Raw genomic sequence first — 14,517 nt, 5'->3', positions numbered from 1 at the left:
TCAGCTCTTGGTCCTCATTAACCAATTAGACTTAAGCCCATGAGTGTACTTTCAGGATTGGAGAGATGACTCCATGGTTAAGAGCACTGACTGCTCTTCCAGAGGACCCAGGTTCAATTCTCAGCAACCACACAGCAGTTCACAACTGTTGTTGGTTGTTTTTACTCTTTGCTGTTTTGCAGGGCCTGCCACCCAGCCGCCAAATAAATCACACATGGAGGCATATTCTTATTTATAAATGCCTGGCCTTAGCTTGGCTTATTTCTAGCCAGCTTTTCCTAACTTTAAATCATCCCTTCTACCTTTGCCTCTGGGCTTTTTCCTTTTCTTACTTCTGTAATCTTAACTTTCACTCTTACTCTGTGTCTGGCTGTGTAGCTCAGTGGTTGGTCCCTGATGGCCTCCTCCTTTTCTGGCTACTTCTCCTTTTTCTTCCAGATTTCTCCTATATATTCTCTCTGCCGGTCAGGCCCACCTATCCTTTCTCCTGCCTTGCTATTGGCCATCCATCTCTTTCTTAGATCATCAGGTGTTTTAGACAGGCACAGAACACAGCTTCACAGAGTTAAACAAATGCAACATAAACAAAAGTAACACACCTTAAAATAATATTCTACAGCAAACAACCATCTGTAACTCCAGTTCCAGGAGATCCGATGACCTCTCTTTGCCTCCATAGGTACCAGGCATGAAATGTTATGTATAGACACACCAAAACACTCATATACATACATTTTTTAAATCCTTTATTTAAAAATCTACATTGTTTCTTGAGAAGAAAATGAAATTAGGAGTGTTGACTTACAACTTTATTTAGAAAAACTTAGAAATGACCTCAAATAATAGGTCATCCCTGGAATCAGATAAGCAGCAATATGAATTATGAAAGATCCATGAATTAGCATCACATTCTGGTTTGATGCTCGAGAATTAAGGAGAATAAAGAGTTTCTTCAAATTTGCTAAAAAGTGAAGGGAAAACTGATCCTGTTTCATTTTTCATGGAAAGTTTCTAGTAGTCTCTGGACGATGTGCTGGTAGTAACTGGTAATTGATCGAGAGCCAATCAAATGGTTAAAACAATGAGAACCCATCTCCAGATGAGCCAACTAGATATTAAACCATATTGATATTTTTGAAAAATGTGTCTAGTTCATAAAACTGTCTTAGTAGGTACAGCACCTTGCATAAATCTAGGAAACAGATAAATACACTATTCTTTTTATTGTAGTTTAATATGGGCATAATATAAGAATGAGCTACCAAGCTGGGCAGTGGTGGCACATCCCTTTAATCCCAGCACTCGGGAGGCAGAGGCAGGTGAATCTCTGAGTTTGAGACCAGTCTGGTCGATGGAACAAGTTCCAGGACAGCCTGGACTATGCAGAGAAACATTGTCTTGAAAAACAAAACAAAAGATGAGCTACCAGATCAATTGCATTTTGCTGTTAATTTAATACTGTTCATTCAGGTACAAATTTGATTAGTAATATTCTACAACTTTAAATATCAATTCCTTTTCCATTTAATGATCTGATCCCATTTTTTGTCCAAGATGAAGACTTCTACAGATAATTGAGGATTTTCTTCATTTTTGTTTTTAATTGTTTAACATGCTTTTTGCTGCATTTTCCTCTTTTTACATGCTTAGTGTACCACTCTATATGCCCTAAAATGACTTATATTGACATTTCGGTGTTGGAAGAGCTTTTCATGCAAATTTGACTTGTGAGTTTTCTTGATTGAAGGAGACTATTCTGGACAGACACAGGGATGTATCCACGGATTGAAAGCTCTTCCCTTCAGGGTTCTGGCCGGCTGCTGATAGCCAGCTCTGATCTGGTGGAACCCAGTGGAATCACAATTGACTACTTAACAGACACTTTGTATTGGTGCGACACCAAGCAGTCTGTGATTGAAATGGCCAATCTGGATGGTTCTAAACGCCGAAGACTTGCCCAGGATGGTGTAGGTGAGACTGTGGGGTGGATGGTTTTTTTTTCATCTTTCTTTTAGTCATTCTATTATTTTTTAAAATTATGTACACATATGTATGTGTTTGGGAATGTATGCATATGAGTGCAGATACCCACAAAGGCCAGCAGAGGGGGTCAGGTCCCTTGGAGCTGGAGTTGAAGGTGGTTATGGATGTGAGTACTGGAAACCTATGGATGTGAGTACTGAAAACCTATGGATGTGAGTACTGGAAACCGCATGTAGATTCTGCAAGAGCAGCAATTTCTCCTGACAGCTGGGCAGTCTCTCCAGCCTCCAACTTCTTCGTCTTGATGGAGTGCTCATGGGTGTTAAATCTTGGATGTGTGTACACGTGTGTACACATTTACCCAGACTACAGAGACAGATTTCTCCAGGAATTATAAAATAGAAGGATTATTACCTGAGTGCTTGAATAATGAGTAAAATGTAGTGTTGTATAATAATCATCATTTTTTCCCAAACAAAAGTGAAAATTTTATTTTTTTCCAAACTTATTTAAGAATAAAAATTTTATTTTTTCTGTCTTTTTAATCTAGCATTCCACAACAGTGATAATATCACTTTCAGGAATTAATGAATGTCAGTTGTAAACATGGGCAAAGAAAGATTAATCAAGGCCAGGCGGTGGTGGCGCACACCTTTAATTCCAGCACTCGGGAGGCAGAGGCAGGCAGATCTCTGTGAGTTCGAGGCCAGCCTGGGCTACAGAGTGAGTTCCAGGAAAGGTGCAAAGTTACACAGAGAAACCCTGTTTCAAAAAAAAAAAAAAGAAAGAAAGAAGGAAGGAAGGGAAGGAAGGAAAGAAGGAAGGAAGGAAGGAAGGAAGGAAGGAAGGAAGGAAGGAAGGAAGGAAGATTAATTGAGGAAGCTTTCTTTCTCCCCTGTTGCATTTTCATGGAAATCATACATTTTCATAAATATCTTTAAAACGTTGAGCCAGAGGCTGGAGTGGTGGTTTAGTGGTTAAGAGCACTTGCTATTCTTCCAGAGGACCTGGGTTTGGTTCCCAGCAGACATGTTGGGCAGCTCACAACCACCTGTAACTCCATTTCCAAGGGTTTTGACACCCTCCTCTGGCCTCTGCAGGGACCCCCACACATTCACACACAGATAATACACAGAAACACACACACACACACACACACACACACACACACACACACACACGCACACACACACACGCACATGCACGCATACCTATAAAAAAGAAGTACAAATGCAGTGTGCAGTGGGAAATTCCTCTGGACTTGGGGGTCTGCCAGGACTTTTTGAACTGGGCCATGTGGTAAATAGAACTACCAGATAAAGCCTAATTTTGGATTTACTAAGGAAACAGTAAGTGCTGTTGAGCAAGAACTATATGTGATAAGATTGGCATTTCAGGGTAGGCACCTAGGTCATAGTGCAGTGGTCAGATTGAAGTCTAGAGAGAAGGAAATCCATGAGCAAGTTACAGTGGTTATCCAGAAACCAGAAGGCCCGAACTACCTTGTTATTAAAAAGTGAAATACTAGACTATGGTATTAAACATTATGAATAAAAATTAGAGAGGGGCTGATGGCAGGTTTGTGTAAGGAAAGATGAGAACCTGGCAGTGTTGGAGGAAATTTAGGGATTGAGACACTGGTTAGGAGGATCAAAAATCAGTCTCATTTAGGAAAGAACTAACAAAAGAGTTATTTTGCTAATTCTATTTAGTTTAGAGACAATAATTTTCTAGATATTATAACTTGAAATAGAGTAAGAAAAATACTTCAATTATATACATTTCTAATATTGTTTAAACAATGATATTCTTCATAAATATGACAAGCTTGCATTTAGTTGGGCCTCATCTGACCACTTGACAGACAGTCATTGATTTCTCGTAGGTAATGGAGATGTGGTTGAAACAAATACAAATTCTCTAATGGAGTCTAATGGAGGAGCTATATTTTATTTTTTTAAATGCTACCCAATTAAATAAAACTATAGCTTCATTATAAGAGGTAGATATGGATTGGGGATTTAGCTCAGTGGTAGAGCACTTGCCTAGCAAGCGCAAGGCCCTGGGTTCGATCCTCAGCTAAAAAAAACAAACAAAAAAAAAACAAAAAAAGAGGTAGATATATGAACATTCTTAACCAGAATGTAAAAACATCACATTCTGGATGAGAAAGAGTAGTATATAATACTTTATTTTATTTATTTTTGAGACAGGGTGTCATGTATCCCAAGATGGATTTGAACTTACTGTATAGTAGAGGATGACCTTGAACTTCTGACCCTCCTGCCTTCACCTCCAGGGTGCTGAGATGATAGGCATATTCCCACACCCAATTTAGACGGTGCTGGAGATTAAACAGAGCTTTGTACACGATAGGCACACACTACAGCAGCTGAGGCAGACCCTTAGCCCTTTAGCATATATTTTATGATTTCAAGGGCTATTGCAATATGAAAACTGCAATTTTCTCCTGAAGAGCAATATTAAATAATGTTACGTTTAATTAATATTAACGTTGTGTTTAATCATTCCTACACCAGAGCACCCTCTACTATAATACATATCGTGTTTTCTCAATTGACAGTGTAAGATTTCCTTTCTCTTTTAATCTTATGGTATGGGTGTTCTGCCAGCATGTATGCCCGGTGCCCCTGGTGGGCCAGAAGAGGCACTGCACCCCGTGGAGCTAGAAGTGCTGACAGTTTTGAGGTGCCATGTTGGTGCTAGGATTCTAATCCAAGTCCTTTGGAAGAGTAGCCAGTGCTCTCGACCACTGAATTGTCTTTCCAGCCCCAATAGTTCAGGATTTTTAATGAAAAGATTGAATGAATTCATCTTTAATTACAGAGCGATTAGTTGTGGCTCTTTATCTTAAGGTAAGGAAGATTTTGTCTAAAGTGTTTGTTGAAGCATAGGAGCTAATTCTAATTTCAAATGAACAAACTTTAGAGACATTATGCTACCTGAATAAAAAGGCAAGTAGCTGGACATTCCCACTTGCCCATGGTAATCAATCCAGAGTAGGCAAGCCTCATGAAAACACAAGGCAGAATAGCATTTCTTAGGAGCTGGGGAAGGTGGTACGGAGTTTCATGTTTTCCAAATGCAAGAATTCTAGATTGGTCGTACAGCAGTATGTGAGCACTGAGCACTGCTCAACAGTACATGGAGGCTAAGGCGGGTTTTGTGTTCTGTGTCTTCTAACCACAATAAAAAGGACATCAGTCATGGAAAAGAAATTTCCATGCTGCATTTATGGTTTTACTTTGGCACAGAGGACTAGAGACCGAAATGAATGAGTGCTAACGTGGAGGACACTCTGTGGCCACGACCAATCGTTTTCCACCACATGGGGGAGACATTCCTTTACCTGGTGATTGTGAGGAACCATAATGAGAGCTTCTGAATGTATGTCTCCTTCACTCTGGTGTCCAACTGTTTGAGGCAGGGTGTGGTATTTGACTGTGCTTGAGGGCCTGCTCACAGCAGTTCCAGGGGCCTGCAGAGGTGGCTTTGGTGGAGAAGGGCTCAAGAAGGCAGCCCACTAGATGTTCAGTAGGAGCTACGGAAATGGAGGCAGCAGATAATGGGTGTTCAAGAAACTTTCTTCGGCACGGCAGGAAAGAGACAGGCTAGCTGGATAAGGGGGCGGGGGAGGCCATTGGTACAGAAGGTGGGGTGCCAGTAGGCTGAGCTTGGTAAGGAGATTGAATATGAAAAGACAGGATCTTCTTGGCAGCATAGGCCTAGGAGAAGTAAGGAAGGATGATGTGTAAGGATAGAGAGCACCCAGGAGAGACAAACTCGGGAATACAGCGATGGAGATGGTGATTTCGAAAAACACTTGTTCAGTCACCTAAATTATTCTACTGGTTATGACAGCCATTGACATGTCACCACATGACTGGGGAGCCTGGGCCAAGGAGCAGCAGGAAACACACTCCAGTTCAGTCTGTGGCAGATGAGCACCAAGCATTGCCACATGGAACATTCCTCCTCCTCCGTGTTGCTAATACCCTTGTCGGTCAGCAGCCACCCATGGGGTAGTGTGGTGGTTCTAAGCTTTGTCCCCTTATAAATGGCCCCTGTGAAGAGAACCTGTCTGTACTGAATGGCCTTTCTAATTGCTTCCAGGTCACCCATTTGCTGTAGCCGTGTTTGAGGATCATGTGTGGTTCTCGGATTGGGCTATCCCATCGGTAATAAGGGTGAACAAGAGGACTGGCCAAAATAGGGTACGTCTCCAAGGCAGCATGCTGAAGCCCTCGTCACTGGTTGTGGTCCATCCATTGGCAAAACCAGGTACACTGGAGAAGTCCCACAGACCCTCCTGCCCCGGAATCTGTGGCCGTGATAACCAATGGTAGCAGGCAGTGGGGGCGGAGGGGATTTTGTGATTTTTTTTTGTTGTTGTTCCATCTGTCTGCATAAATGTTAAGATTTTCTGAGATTTGGGCATTGTTTGAATCAAAACCCAGACAAGCTTGGTAGTTTGGTAGTTTGTGCTTCATCCCTAATGTGGTGATTTTCGTCATCTGGACTTTATCCTGCCCCCCCCCCCAGCCTCATCCCTCCCCAGGCTCCATTTTACTTACTTGCTGCATTTCAAAAACTCTTGGTTACACAAATAAGGATAAGCAGTTTAGGCGGCTGGAGAGATGGCTCAGGGGTTAAGAGCATTGGCCGCTCTTCCAGAGGACCTGGGTTCAATTCCTAGCACCCACATGGTGGCTCACAACTGTCTATAATGTCAGTTCCAAGGGATCTGATACCCTCACACAGACATCCATGCAGGCAAAACACCAATGCACATAAAAACAAATAAAATTAAACAAAAAGATAAGCAATGTAGATTTTTTTTCATAGTGGATAGATGATAGATAGGTGATAGATAGATAGATGATAGAAAGACAGACAGACAGATAGAAAGATGGATAGATAAACAGCTGTAGATGATAATAGAAATAGATACAGATTACCATAAAGTATAAACAGCCAAGTTGAAAGAAAGTCCCATTTGGAATTCTTAGCACCAAGTAGAAATAATTGGTGTTAATAGTCATTGATTCAGACAACTAAGATTTTTGCAGTGGAAACTTTACCCTTACTTGGGTCCTCCTCACCCCCACATGCCAAGTAGTGAGCAGCAGCCAATAGCAAGCCAAGGAGGAGTCAGTCACTCAGCTCTCTGCAGCAGCTCCTCCTCCTCCTGAAGATCTCTGAGGCTGACTAGACCATGGGTCAGGAAGTAGGAATCACGCCTGACTAAGGGCCTTCCAAATTAAACTACTAGCTATGGTCAGCAATACTTCCTGAGACGTCTTAGAACGGGGCCTCCTTGTAGGATGTCCCGTGAGAGAGTTCTAGGCACACCTTCGGTTTTGAATGGCGAGTTCTCACCCAGAGATGTCTTTGACTTCCGTCAGCTCCATCCTTGACTTCTCCAGAGCCACATTCTCTCTCTTCTCTGCTAGGTGCAGATCCCTGCTTACACAAGAACGGTGGCTGTGAACACATCTGCCAAGAGAGCTTGGGGACTGCTCAGTGTTTGTGTCGAGAAGGTTTTCTGAAAGCCCCGGATGGGAAAATGTGCCTTGCTCAGAAGGGTAATTAGACACTGACTGGTACATTGTGCAGCTGAATTGTCTCACCCGGGCTCCCTGCAGTGGGACATCCATGCTTCTGCTTTTGATGGTTCTAACATGGTGTATTATTAAGTGCTCCCATGTCTTCAGGAATGCTGAGTGCATTTGGGTTTCTTCACCCACCCTCAGTGAGTTTTGTTCCTCATTATAGACTAAGTTAGATTGACTTCTAATTGTGAAGGCTCTAAGCTGACATTCTCCCCTACTTGTAATGGGATGTGCTGAGGCTTAGAACTAAATGTCCACATTGTACCACTGCATAACCATGTTTAGAGACAGTTTGTTTAAAAATGTTATGTTCTTAATATTAGGGGTTGTGAAAGGCAATCTTCCCACACTCTAGGTCTTAAGAGGAAAACTTGAGTCCTTGGCAGAAATGACTTAACAGTATCAAACAAGTGTAGGAGGTGCATACCGAGGAGGCTCCTGATCCACATCTTTACAAGCGACAGCTGAGAGAGAGGCTGGGCTGGGCGAGTAAGCCCTGTATGACAGGTGACCTTTCCGCTTTCAGTGCATGCCCAAACTAGGCATATCTGGAGTCATCTTTTGGTGTCCTTCTACCAAAAATGTGCCAAAGATAATTTATATTTTGTTAAGCCTTTTTAAAAAGTGCATAATTATTTGGTGTGCATGTTATAAATATATGTTAAGTGTCAGGTTGATACAGTGAATGGATTGCTCTGTGCATGGAATGGAGTTGGATATTGGGTTTTCAGACGTTTTCCCCTATTAATTTGTTGCCTTAGGATAATAGTTTCATACCTATTAGATTCAGAACTCCTTTATGTTCTTAAAAGAAAGAAAGGGGTTTTGTATATGTGGATTACATGTATCAGCTCTTAGGATATTGAAACATTTAATCTCAATTCAAATGACATTAATAATTGGCCTAATATTTTTCAGCATAGCATGTTTTATAATAATAACTAAGTACATATACTTTCCAACACACAAAAACAATAGTGTTTTACATTTCTGTCTTTAGTCTAGCGGAACAGACAGCAGCTGGGGTCTCATGTCCACTTCTGTGCTGTTCTGGTTGAGGGCTGTGAAGCGTATGTGACTTTTCAGAGGCATGAAGTTGGAAAGGCTGGGGTGGGGGGCAGTCACTTCACAGCCTGCTGAAAGGTGCGCTGTTTAACAGCTTTGGGGGAAATATTATTCATTGGCTACTGTCAGAACTGCCCAGGCCCTAGCTTCTTAGAACTTACCTGCAGTGAGGAATCCAACATGTGAAACGGATCTGCCAGCTTTACTTTTGGAGGTGGCTGGCTCCCCTCATTCATTTTTGAGGAAAGTCTTGGCGGATACCCATAGTTTGCCTGTCCATCATTCTTTCAGATCAATCATGTGGAATGGAGAAAGGGAGGGTTTCAGCTCTCCACTTAAAAATGACTTGCATGCTTCTCTTGGCAACCGTCATAACTTCAGTAGGAAGCAGAAGTCTTTCGCGTGTCTTACTCATTTCGTTATTGAGAGTAGGAAAATTCCAGCGTTAATGGCCAGGAGGTGGAAAACTTAGCAATCCGTGCTGTCTCCCATTCTTGTTTTTACTGTGAGGGCACAGAGCAGGCAGTGGAGGCCTCGGCTCCTGGTGAACATTGGTGTCATTCCTTTGCCTGCACCACCATCTTTCCCCCCACTGCCTTGCTGTATCAATACTGGTGTGCACATGGCGGGAGAGAAGCTTTCTGCTGGGATGCACGGAGCCCTGGTGCTGCGGATCCTGCGCAGCGGGAACCAAGGGTCTGACTACCACATCAAAGCTGCCTTGGGCAATCCATCTCCTCCTCTTTGGCAGCAGTGAGCTGTGTTACTCTATGGCTTTTTATGCACATCAACTTTAAAAATACAATTAAATCAGGCTATTATAAGGAAGGAGCTAATATAAAAGATGGTTCGGGAGCCCAGTGATGGTGGTATACGCCTTTAATCCCAGCACTCAGGAGACAGAGGCAAGTGGATCTCTGTGAGTCCAAAGCCAGCCTGGTTTACAGAGTAAGTTAGTTCCAGGACAGCCAGGACTGTTACACAGAGAAACCCCATAGAACAACCAAAAACCACCACCCCCCCACACACACACACACCCAAAAAATGGCTGGTTGAGGAGAGATGCCCTCCCAACTTCCTGTTATTGTGGTCTGTGATTCTGAGCTGATTGTATTCAGAAGGAGTTTGGCATATGAATGTTGTTTCTTTTTTGTTTGGTTTGGTTTTTTGAGACAGAGTTTCTCTGTAGCTTTGGAGCCTATCCTGGACTAGCTCTGTAGCCCAGGCTGGCCTTGGACTCACAGAGATCCACCTGCCTCTGCCTCCCGAGTGCTGGGATTAAAGGCGTGCGCCACCACCGCCCAGCGAATGTTGTTCTTTATCTGAAAGAACCTGCCAGTTTCCCTCAATCTTAATAAAGCAAGTCTGAACTTGTAACCAATGAGTCGCTATCGATGTCAGTTAAATCAAACTGTCCTTGAAATGGGAAGGCTTGGCTGGCTAACTGAGTCTTTTGTCCCACAGGTGACAGCACTGAGCTAGGTAAAGAGGCCACATGGTTGGGCAGCTTAGCTAAGGCCGAGGCACCAGAAGAGAACGGCACAGAATCCCAACACACCTTTGTGGCTGAAATCATGGTGTCAGGTATGAACGGTGAGTTCTCCCAGGTAATTTTGGTTCTAACAGCTTCCATTCTACCGGTGAGAAGTTCCCTGCCCCTGTTCTCTAATACCACATTGGCAGTTTACTGCAGCCCAACCTGAGACTCGGCTCCTCCTCTTCTGAAAAGCATGTGCAGCTCTGCTGACTTTGACTTGACCTGGACACGTGGAGAGCCTTGGGGCTTAAAGTGTAACAGTTAGGATAGAGGAGCCTTGAGTGTCTCCCCATCCATCCCTCCTGTGGACAGTGCTTGCTCAGTCCAGCCATTGTGAAAAGTTGATAGCAACCGATGAGCAGTATTACTAGGTTACTTTAATTACTGCCGAGACTCCATAAACAGAAAACGTTAGAGTTCCTTGTCCATGCTGCACACTTAGCAGCAGAATGTCAAGTGATTTGTTCAGTATGTAACAACTTTAGGGAGCCTGAGTCTATTGTGTTCTGTCTTTGCTCGTAAGGCAAGTAGTTTTCAGATGAGCCCTAGAGCTACAGCAAACCCCGCATGTGTCTGAGATGGTCTGCACTTGGCCGTGCTTCAGGGAGGTCTTTTGCTCCACCCCTTGGCATCTCTATAAATACCGTAGGGCAGAGACAGTCCGGGTCTGTTGGAAAAGGTTCCAGGCCCTCTCAAGGCTGTCCTGTATTTTCTGTCTGTTTATCTCCACACTCTAAATCCTTCTAACTAATGTTTCCTGCTACTCACACCCAAGAAAACTGGGGAACTGTGGAGTTGGTGGGTAGCCACCCCACAAAACCCACCCTGTCTCCCCAGCTCACTGCCCTTCACTCAGTGTGGCTCATTTTGACTCTGAAACATTTAATTAATAAAGATAGATAGATAGATAGATAGATAGATAGATAGATAGATAGATAGATAGATAGATAGATAGATAGAAATACTTCTCCTTTACGTGTATGTGTGTGTAGTATGTTTGTTTGCTTATACATTTTATGTGAGGATAGAAGTTAATGTCAGGTCTCTTCTTTCACACTTTCCACTTTATATATTAAGACAGGGTCTTTTGACTGCACAGCTTGTTCCAGAGAATTCTGTCTCCATTTTCCAAATCCTAAGATTCTAGGGAGGCTACCACACCCACCTGCTATGTACCTGGATGTTGGCGGTCCTAACTTTATCCACTGAGCCATCTCCTCAGTCCCTTGAGGAACATTTTGTTTTAGCATGATGTCTGTAGCTTTTAAAAATGTTTGAAAACTCCCAGGCAATGGTGGTGCACGCTTCTAATCCCAGCACTAGGGTGGAGAGGCAGGTGGATCTCTGAGTTCAAGGCCAGCCTGGTCTACAGAGAAAGTTCTAGGACTGCTAGGGCTGCACAGAAAAAACCTGTCCCCAAAACCAAATCATAACAAAACAAAAAAATGCTTGAAAACTCAATGAGAAGACGTTCACAGAAGTCTTTCTCCGACTTTTGTAGTCTGAAGAGTAGATGTACAGGGCTCAAGGGCTGCATGATTTAAAAGAGTATATGATATAAAATATATATATTTTTAGTAACAATGATAATATTTGTATGAACTTTTAATATTTACTATGCTTTTATTGTATTTTAAATTTTTGATTCATGTTGAGTCCCGTGACTTTATAGATGTAAAAACTGAGACTGGGGTGTATTAATTGGTGACTTGACTAAAGATTCTGAAAAGTATGATTATGTAGGACTGACTGGAGAGATGATTCAGTTGGTAAAGTGCTTGCTCCACAGACATGAGGGCCTGAGTTAGCATTAGAACCCACATTTGAAAATGCATGGTAGATTGTACTTGTCATCTTCATGCTAGGGATGTGGGTACTGGAAGATTCCTGGGACTGGCTAGCCAGCCAGCTTGAATTAGCAAGCTTATGGACAGTGAGAGACAGTCACTCAAAAAAATCAGGTAGAAAATGATTGAGGAAGGAACCCAGCATCGACTTCTGGCCTCCACCCACCTACACGTGCACACACACATGAGCGTGAGTAAATATTTGAGGTTTTTTTTCTTAAAGAAAGTATGATTGAATAACCAATTCATGTTAAAATAAGAAGTGCCAGAAAAATCTTGTCACACTAGAAATATATTTATTTGGCTATTTTTCAGTCATACACTGTACTAAGTGCTGGGGATACCTCAACTAAATATGCTAAATACTTTCAACCTGCATGGTCACAGCTTAATGTGAGAATAAGGTGTCTAATCAAAGCATTATCAATCAATATTAGTGGGCTAGAGACCCCCTTTCAGACTCAGCAGAGATCCATCCATGCTCATAGAGCATATGCTAACATACTTAGGAGAGATTGCCAGATGAAGATACACGGCGAAGTGGCTGATGGGGCCCAGGAGTGATGGTGCAGTCAGAGACCTGTGAGGACTTCCGGGATAGTCTGTGTTTGCCTTTGTGTTGGCTTAGCCTTCAGAAACAATGCAAGACAGCAGAGCCTTTGTTTGCATCCTGCAGAACTGCATTTTTATCCCTCGTAGGACCTGGGTGCACATTAGGTGCCCCTGAGTGAATTTTATTTTCATAGTTTAGTTCCCAGAGCTTCTTCTGGTGCTTGGAGCTTTGTTTTTTAAGTGCTGGTGGGCAAACCCAGGGCTTTGCCCTTACTACCACTGGGCCTTTCTTTTTAATTGCTCAAGTGTTTTAATTATTTATGTGTATGACTGTATTCCTACATGTATGTCTCTGCACCACATGGGTGCCTGGTCCTATCAGATCCCCTGAGACTGGAGTTACAGGTGTCTGTGCATAGCCATATGGATGTGGAAATCAAACCGTGGTCCTCTGGAAGAACAGCAAGTGCTGTTACCCTCTGAGCCAAGTCTACGGGCCTGACTATGCCCTTCTTTATCCTCTTTATTTAGATATGTGTAGTAAATTTTAATTTGCAGAGATTTTTTTTTTTTAAACTGTCACTTTTTCCTTGGATTTCTACAACACGCATGGAAAGCAGCAGCCCTTGCAGAAATCCCTGCTTGTATTATAGAGAAGAAGGTGAGCATTGCCACTGTGTCTACAGCTAGCCTGTCGCAGAAGGAACTCTGGTTGTAGCCCATGCTTCCTACTGCGTATCTGTTGCTTTCCATCATGCAAAATGACTCAAGGTTTGCAAAAGTCCTAGATCATATTCTAATTTAGGATGATTTTGCAGTGGTTTCATATGTTTGGTATGATTTGGATACTGTCCATTCCTGCTCTCAGCAGCCTTGTGATTTGGGAACTAAATATTTGAATGTCCCCACCTTTAGCTGTGAGTGACAGGGAATGACCGAACAAGCATGAAAGGCATGTGTTCATACAGGAGAGATCTTGGTTAAGTAGCTAAGTACATGAAAGACAAAAGCAGGATTGCCCCCGTGTCTGCAGTCACATGGGACCCGAATCCGGCTTAGAACGTTGAACCTTTGATTTACAAACGAGCTCAGGAGGCTTCCTTTTATCTCTCCTGCACACTGTGAACCAACTTACCAGTGACCAGATAGATGATAACTCATAGGCTGTGTGGTATGGCAGATATTCCAACTCAAAAAAGGAGGTGGTGGGTGGCATTTGGGGAATGATTATATACAAAAGTAGTTAAAGTGGAAAGGCAAAAACAAAGCTTGCTCTCATCTGTGGCTTGACATATAGCTCTGTCCCCAGGGCATTTGCATTTCAATGGAGTATGAAATGAGATGATCCCTTACAGCATTTGACTTGTATGGTTCATGACTTTGCAGAAGTGCCAGCAGGTTTACAAGTCGGTGCATAAATCTTGATAATAAGCACTCACTGGGACATATATCCTATTAGATATGAAATGTGATATTAGTAAATTGATAATAAATCTTTCTGTGAGTCAATCTCTTTGCCATAAACAGATCTGCTTGCTACATACAAGTCTGTGTTTGGGAGAAGAGATGGGCCGTTTTTATGTCACAATGGTTGGGAATTTTTAGGTGAAATCCTCTTAAAATTGGAGTCTATTTTAGGCACGTTTAAGCTCAAATATGCAGATACTTTAAAGTAGTTATAAACAAGTCCGCGCAGAGCTCTCTGAACACCTAATGGTTCTTTAAGATTGAGGTTTAGCTCAGCATGTGGAAGAATGAGGCAGGAGGGTCTCACGTTAGGGCTAGCCTTGGCTACTTGCTACTAGCCAGAGCGGCAGCAAAACCACAACCAGCAAAGCAGAGCAAAGCAGAAGTAATAAGCACACAAAAGACGCAGCACACGGAAGCAGCGCCATGTGTC

At 42.7% G+C, this 14,517-nt stretch overlaps 1 protein-coding gene across 5 annotated transcripts in view; it reads left to right on the top strand.

The window, feature by feature from the left end:
• The window catches only part of Egf (epidermal growth factor), a 75,682-nt gene that overhangs the window by 42,914 nt on the left and 18,251 nt on the right, over nucleotides 1-14,517 (top strand). For 4 of the 5 annotated variants that reach the window (XM_036190734.1, XM_036190737.1, XM_036190738.1 and 1 more), the window contains 4 exons: nucleotides 1,748-1,971; nucleotides 6,118-6,285; nucleotides 7,458-7,589; nucleotides 10,146-10,274. In XM_036190734.1, the coding sequence (XP_036046627.1) occupies nucleotides 1,748-1,971; nucleotides 6,118-6,285; nucleotides 7,458-7,589; nucleotides 10,146-10,274 (653 nt within the window). The remainder of the gene's footprint in view (nucleotides 1-1,747; nucleotides 1,972-6,117; nucleotides 6,286-7,457; nucleotides 7,590-10,145; nucleotides 10,275-14,517) is intronic. The other variant, XM_036190735.1, reaches the window with a different exon arrangement.

The sequence above is a fragment of the Onychomys torridus genome, chromosome 6 (genome assembly GCF_903995425.1).
Source record: "Onychomys torridus chromosome 6, mOncTor1.1, whole genome shotgun sequence".
In the NCBI taxonomy this organism is placed as follows: domain Eukaryota; kingdom Metazoa; phylum Chordata; class Mammalia; order Rodentia; family Cricetidae; genus Onychomys; species Onychomys torridus.
This window is presented reverse-complemented; position numbering and strand designations above follow the sequence as displayed.